Below are 7,550 nucleotides of genomic sequence, written 5' to 3'. Positions count from 1 at the left end.
ACGGAGGGAGAGAGGGAGGGAGGGAGGGAAGGGGGGAGGGAGGGAGGGAGGGAGGGAGGGAGGGGAGGGGAGGGAGGAGGGAGCAAGCACGCATGCACATTGGGCTCAACAGAAAGAAGTATATCATAAAGGTAGATCTGGTTACCTATAAAAACAGTGAGCTTTTTGTTCCTAGAAGGGTATAAATACAGGATTGTGAATGCATAATAAGAACATTACAAATGGCCATCAAACAGAGAATAGGTCTAAATATCTTGCTAGCCCTGAGAGTTTTTTGATCACTTGCATCTATCAGAGTTAAGAAACAAAATGTCTACCACTTGTACTGAAAATGTTCCCTATGTTAAGGGGAAAGAGCCATGTGCTATGGTGAGGGTAGTACCTGTCTAGAGAGGGTCCTAGTACAGTTTCTGATTCCTTAGCATACAGCATAAGAGGAGAAAGGCTCTTCTTGCTTTTAGAATGATCCAGCCAATGTATTTAATCCCTAAAGTTACTTTGAGAAGCAGAAAGCAGAATGGCAGACAGAACCTCAAGAACCTCCCATACCTGAATCCCTTGCTGCTGCAGCTGCTGCTGCTCAACAACTCCAAGTGGCCAGGAAGCAGGACACACGGCAGACAGCCACCTTCAGGCAGCAGCCTCCACCTATGAAGGTGAGTAAGCATGATTGGATCATGGAGGAAGCAAAGCATCCTGTAATAAGAGGCTGATATGGTGTTCGAAATTGTGGCCTTATTTATTTTAGATCTTAGTTAAATAATGTAAGTATTTATAAAGTATTACATTGTATTACACAATCTACAGTATTGCCTGGGGCACAGAGGATGTGGTGCTATGTTGAATCCATGTTGCTTTTGTTGCTGCACATTCCCAGAGAGATTAGAATACAGCTTGGCAGGCTCTGTCAAAATATAATTTTCTAAAGGTTAGGAAGATAACTTTTATGCAAATATATAGTAAACATATCTCATTTGCAAGGGATCTAGCAGAATCAAAAGGCAGGTTATAAGTACATTTGATGTACAGATGTTTACATGGTTGGAAACAAATGCTGAAATAAATTTTTGTATATGAACATTATTTATATTTTATAGAGACATAAATGTATATATGACCTTTATGATCATATTTTCTTCATAATTAATTTTCTACTAGGCAAAACCTATTTGTGGGTAATCAATGCAATATCATACAATCAGATCAATAGTAAATAGTCAAACAGACATTCTACTAGAGTGGTTGTCCAGTAGACCATAACCTACAAATAGAGTCTGACTTGCTATATGCTTTCATTGAAGACTTACTGGAACACACACATGGGTACCAGATGACTTGTGTGATGTATCTTAAAATAAAGTTGAATAATGCAACAGACCACTTAATACGAAAAATCTAATGCAATTATGAGCTCTTACATGGCTCAGGATGTAAAAAGCATTTACCATGTAAACCTGATGGTCTGAGTTTGATCCCTAAATCCCATGGTAGAAGGAAAGAACTGACTCCCAAAATTTGTTCTAGTAGAGAACAGAATAGTTGCCCTCGGTCACCCACACATGTTTTGTGGCATGTACACACACACACACACACACACACACACACACACACACACACAGAGAGAGAGAGAGAGAGAGAGAGAGAGAGAGAGAGAGAGAGAGAGAGAGATTTTAATTAAGAATTTTTGAAGTCTCTTGGTTATTATAGAACCACTCTCTTGTTTATTATAGAAAATTTATCCCATCCAAGAAAATCAATAGCGCAGGAGTGAGCCTGTTAGAGATATGTTCTGATATAATACTGCATAGATACGAAGTTCTTATTTTATTTCCAAGTTTTACCTAAATTTTTCTGCACTCCTGTCTGTGTTATATCTTTCACTCCTAAGTTCTATGGCCTCCAAGAACACGGATCTCTACTTAAATCTTACTGATAACTGTTTCATACCAATGGAATATTATTGTTTTCTGGTCCCATGAGTTTCAGCCATCTGAACCATTGCTTAGAAGAATCTGACTACTGACTTTATCCTGTCTTCCCCCACCAGGCTTGTTTGTCATGTCACCAACAGATTCATCGAAATGCACCTATATGCCCTCTTTGCAAAGCCAAGAGTCGGTCACGGAACCCCAAAAAGCCAAAACGGAAGCAAGATGAATGAAGAGAAAGTGAAGGAGTAGTCCTCTGTTGATCGTAAACCCTCTCTTTGGTCAGAGTGATAGATGTTCTGATTTTTTTAATATCCCTTCCTTGTCCCCACTGAGTTTTCTATTTAATTTGCTGGAAGAATAACCCCTTTCTCTTTGCTCTTCTTTCTTTCTACTCTTGGAATTTGTGGTTTAAGAACAGCTGTGCTTTGGGTGCTAATCACTGGGTCTCATGACCCCTTCTCTCCCATTCACATTTCTGTTACTGCCCCAGTTTGGAACTGAATGAGGGGTAAAAGGCCCTAGTTGATTCTTTCCTTTGTCCCTGAGGACTGGAGCCTAATGAGCTGTAAGGTGTAAGGACTGGAGGAGCTCCATGCCTTGCTTTGGAAAAAGGCTTCAGTGACTTCCTTCCCTCTATTTTTGCCGTAGGTTCTGAAGGGACAACCACTTTATTTTGGCTGAGCTTCCCAATGGGCCAAATGCATATATCTCCTTCAATATTCAGGTCATCACTAAAATCCAGGGGTGACTTAGACAAGTGTTCCTTTTATATAAAATTGTGAGGCCCTGGTGTTATTCTAGCATTCTACTTAAGTCTTCCAGTTATATAGAAGTTCTTACATACCAGACAGGGCATCTTCAGAATTGCAAGATCTGTGGGTTTTTACCCACACTGCTAATCTTTGCAAACCAGTAGACATTTCCTAGAGTGAAATTAGTGACCGAGACCCATGCTACAAGAGTCACCTAGTTCACTGCCTAAAATACTAGGTCTTATTGCTGTGGTATAGGAATTGTTGTGGACTGAGGAACCCTAAGTTGACTTTAGCTTTGGATTTTGTTCACAAACATTACTCTAATACCTGCTCAATGGTGTATCATTGTGAGGATATAGTGTTATATGAATGCCAATCATTTTATACACATAGGTGGGTAGGACTTTTGCTTTTCTATTCTTTCTTCCTTTTGTCTTCTATGAGGTAGCTTCAGTTAAGGACAGTTAGCCACTCCTTTTCTGTGGGTTCTGTAGGTGACCTTTCTACCCCAAAGAAAAGACACTTAAGCTCTTCAAGCCCCACAGCTCATTCCTTTATCAAAGCTAAGCCTCCTAGTCATGTCTTAGATCTACAGGATGAAGTCTAGGGGTGACTGATGAAAAAGAATTACCTCCACGTCTCTATCCCTGGCTGGGGAGAAGAGGGAGATATTTATCCTATTTTTTCTTTAACTTTTGGTTTTATGTTACCATATTATATGTTCAAAACATCAATGATTCCTCTGCATTTTGAAAGTAAAACTGTTATGATTTCAGAAATCCTTTTAAATAAATGTTCATTTGTTGGAATAAATGCTAATTGGGTACATTCTGTGTACTGGACAATGACGACAACGATGACGACAACAACAACAACAACAGAAAGAGGAGAATGAGGAAGACTGAATGGGCTACAGAGGTGTGACCAGGAGCTGGGACCACTGTGGTGGAGAGAGATAGATAGGAGGCTGGGGCATTGTAAGCTGCAGTGGCTCTTGTGGAAATGCAGGCCAAGAACAGGCCCCCAGCGCTGAGACTCACTCTGATTTTCTTAGCGTGGCTAGTTAAGAATACAGGGAGAATTGTATCCCTGCTACTACCTAAGTGAATAAAAGCATAGGAATATGGTAAAGGCAGACCAAAGCAGTTTTTAAAGACAAGAACTCTAAAGCATTGGCATAAAAGCAGCCAAGATCTCAGCAGGATGAGAACACTCAACAAGAAAGGTACATAAAACATGAAAGAGTGACCATTTCATACACCCCTAAAATCCTCATAAACTGAAAGCCAAGCTTAGAAAGTTTGGTCACCAGCACACCAGAGAAGGCTGTAGCTCGCAGGGAAAACATACTGGTCTAACTTGTTTGAATTACTAAAAATAGCAGCTTTCTCTTCATCTGTTCCTAGTGTGGGTTTTTTTTTTTTTAAGTTTTTTGAGACAAGGTTTCTCTGTGTAGCTCTGGCTCTCCTAGAACTTACTTTGTATACCAAGCCGACCTTGAACTCACTGGGATCTACCAGCTTCTGCTTCCTGAATGCTGGGATTTAAAGATATGCTCTACCACCACCTGGTGACTGACAGATTTTTTTTACGAGTAACTTTCTTTCAGTACTAATTTTGTAATATTTTCTCTGTTATGTTATACCTATGATCAATATACTTTCGCTGCCAATAATGCTTTGATCCCTCTTTCTTCCTTCTCCACCCATACCTTTAAAAAACCACAGTTATTAATACCCTTGGTTCTTAAAAAAATAAAAAATAAAAAATAAGCTACATTTCTTCAACAGAACCCTGGCACTCCTTATCTCTGAACTTTATTCGAGGATGTAGTTGAAGAACCTAAGTTTTCCTTGTAAAAAGATTTTTTTTAATTGAAATAGAATAATATCCCTTCCCCTCCATTCCTTCCTCCAGCTCCTCTCAGCTCCTGTCTTTCAACCTTTCCCAGGTCTCCTTTACTCTCAAGTTGATAATCTCCCTTTCTTTGATTACTCTTGTTACATACATACGTGTGTGTGTGCACAAAAATGTATAAATGTAACCTGTTGGTTATGTTTTGTCATTTGTATATATATGATTTCAAGCTGGCCACTTGGCATGGGACAGTTAATAACGTGTCTTATGCCAGTCTCGTTCCCCCGCAGTAACTGCCTCTAGTTCTTTGTCTATGGGTAGAACCCCCACAACACTTTTCTGCATTCATGTTAACATGTCCACTGATATTTTTACTGTTCCACTCTTGTTTATGCAGCTATTTCTAGGGCAGACAGTTACACTGTGTATTTCCTGGTACTCTGGTACCCTGTCTTCTGCAATTTTCCCTAAGTGTAGGAACTGTGATATAGATGTTTCTGTTGGGGCGGACTTCCCATGATCCAGTGATTAGTGCATTCTGTTCAGTTGTTTTCTGTGATGTCTCCATTTGCTGTAAAATGAGACTTTGTTGATGAGAGATTATAGTAACTACATTGATCTGTGGCTAGAAGGATTAGGATGTTGTAAGAAATTATGCTGCTCTACTAAAGTGGTGATAATTGATTCTTTTCTGAAGTCCATAAACTCATTAGACCCAGGAAGCTGGCCGGGTTTCCAGGACCAGGCATGACTTTCTTACTGGTGAGTGGGCCTTAAGTCCAATTAGACAGTGCAACACTTTTCTTATCCATGTTGTTTCAGTTTACTGAGTATCTTTAATATTTTTTTACAATATAGTCATTATCCCCATCCTGGTCCGCCGTCCAACAGTTCCTCATCCCATTCCTCCTTCCCTGTCTCTAAGAGTATGTTCCCACCCTGCCAGGCCTCCCCACTCCCTGGGGCCTCAAGTCTCTTTGAGGGTCCGGACCAGGCAGTCCTCTGCTGTATTTGTGTCTGGTGCCTCAGACCAGCTCGTGTATGCTGCCTGGTTGGTGGCTCATTGTCTGAGAGATCTCCAGGGTCCAGGTTTGTTGAGACTGCTGGTCTTCCTATGGGATTGCCCTCCTCCTCAGCTTCTTCCAGCCTTTCCCTAATTCAACCACAGGAGTCTCCAACTTCAATCCAATGGTTGGGGTGTAAATATCTGCTTCTTTCTCAGTCAGCTGCTTGTTGGGCCTGTCAGAGGTCAGCCACGCTAGGCTCCTGTCTGTAAGCACACCATAGCATCAGTAACATTGTCAAGCCTTGGAGCCTCCCCTTGAGCTGGATCCCTATATCTAGCCTATTTCTAATGAGTTTATTTGTTTCTTTGACTCTTATTTATTTTTTTGAGTTTTTTATATATTCTGGATATTTACCCTCTGCCAAATAGGCAACTGGGCAAAGATTCTCTCCCATTCTGTTAGTTCATTCACTCAATTGATTGTTGCCTTAGCTGTACAGAAGCCTTTTGGTTTTTTGAAGTCCCACTTGTCAATCCTCTTCAGAAAATATTTTCCTACGATTATATCTCACAGGGTACTCCCTTCCTTTTTTTGAGCAGGTTTGAGTGTTTCATACATCAGATTGAGGTCTGTGGTCTACCTGGATCTAATTTTTGAGTAAGAAGATAAATGTGGGTTTAATTTCATTCTTCTGCATGTGGACATCCAGTTTCTCCAAGACCTTGAAGATACTTTCTCAAGTGTTTCTTTTTTACCTCTTTGTCAAATATGATGGCTGTAGTTATGAGTACTCATATTTGGGTCTTACACTTTATTCCATTGGTCTAGCTGTGCCAGTATATCTGTAAGATATTGAAGTCTGGAATAGCTATCCTTCCAGTATTCTTTTTACTCAAGATTGTTTTGGCTATTTTGGGATTCCATATAAATTTTCTGTTTCCATATACATTTTAGGGTGTTTGTTTCTATTTCTGTGAAGAATGTTGTGAGTATTTGATTGGAATTGCAGTGAATGCATAAATTGCTTTCAGTAGGATGATCATTTCCACAATGTTAACTCTACCAATTCATGAATACAAGATATCTTCCTATTTTCTAGTGTCTTAGTCCCGTCAGAGATTTGAAGTTTTCCTTGTAGAGGTCTTTCATCTCCTTGGTTAAGTTTATTCTAAGATATTTCATTGTGTTTAGTGCTATTGTAGTTGGAGACCTGTCTATGATATCAGTTTCAGTGTGTTTGTGTCATTTTGATGAAACTGTTGATTGTTTCTATAAGTTGTTTCTATAAGTTTCCTGGTGGAATTTTGAGTCTCTCTTATGTATAACATTGTATCATCTGTAAATAATACTAGTGTGACTTCTTTTCTTGTTTGTATACCTTTAATTTTCTTGAATTACTTTAGTGATATGGTTAACATTTCCAGCACCATATTGAAAAGGAGTGTGGCTAGTGGACAGCTCTGTCTCATTCCTGATTTTAGTGGGATTGCTTTGAGTTAGCTGTAGGTTTGTCATATATAGCCTTTGAATGTGTTCCCTCCAGTACTACTTTATGACTTTTATCATGAAAATGTGTTGAATTTTGTCAGAGGCCTTTTTTTCTTCATCTAATACGATGATCATGTGACTTTTGTCTGTAAGTTCATTTATGTGACTTATAATACTTATTGACTTACATATTTTTAATGACCCTGCATTTCCAGGATAAAGCCAACTTGATTTTGGTGGGTGATCTTGGTATATATTTCTATTTAGTTTGCTAGTATTTTATTGAGAACTTTTGCATCTATGAGCAACAGGGATTTGGGGCTATAGTTTCAGGTTTTGTTTTGTCTTTACCTGCTTTGGGTATTAGAGTAATAGTGACTTCAGAGAATGAATTTGGAAATGATCCTTCTCTTCTATTTTTTTAAGCTTTTAAGGATTAATTGTAGTTATTTCACAGTCTGGTGGAATTTTGCTGTGTTTCCATTGGAACCTGTTTTTGTTCTTCTTGTTGT

The 7,550-nt window shown here is 39.2% G+C and overlaps 1 protein-coding gene across 3 annotated transcripts in view; it reads left to right on the top strand.

Moving 5' to 3' along the window:
- Zc4h2 (zinc finger C4H2-type containing) overlaps nucleotides 1-3,512 on the top strand; it is a 20,555-nt gene extending 17,043 nt beyond the window's left edge. The window contains exons 4-5 of one of the 3 annotated variants that reach the window (XM_028774360.1): nucleotides 494-656; nucleotides 2,048-3,512. In XM_028774360.1, coding sequence (XP_028630193.1) covers nucleotides 494-656; nucleotides 2,048-2,161 — 277 coding nt within the window. In that variant the 3' untranslated portion in view covers nucleotides 2,162-3,512. Of the gene's footprint in view, nucleotides 1-461; nucleotides 657-2,047 lie in introns of those variants that run through there. The other 2 variants (XM_028774362.1, XM_028774361.1) reach the window with 2 other exon arrangements.
- Nucleotides 3,513-7,550: the final 4,038 nt, after the last annotated feature.

The sequence above is a fragment of the Grammomys surdaster genome, unplaced genomic scaffold (genome assembly GCF_004785775.1).
Source record: "Grammomys surdaster isolate TR1022 unplaced genomic scaffold, NIH_TR_1.0 240, whole genome shotgun sequence".
In the NCBI taxonomy this organism is placed as follows: Eukaryota; Metazoa; Chordata; class Mammalia; order Rodentia; family Muridae; genus Grammomys; species Grammomys surdaster.
This window is presented reverse-complemented; position numbering and strand designations above follow the sequence as displayed.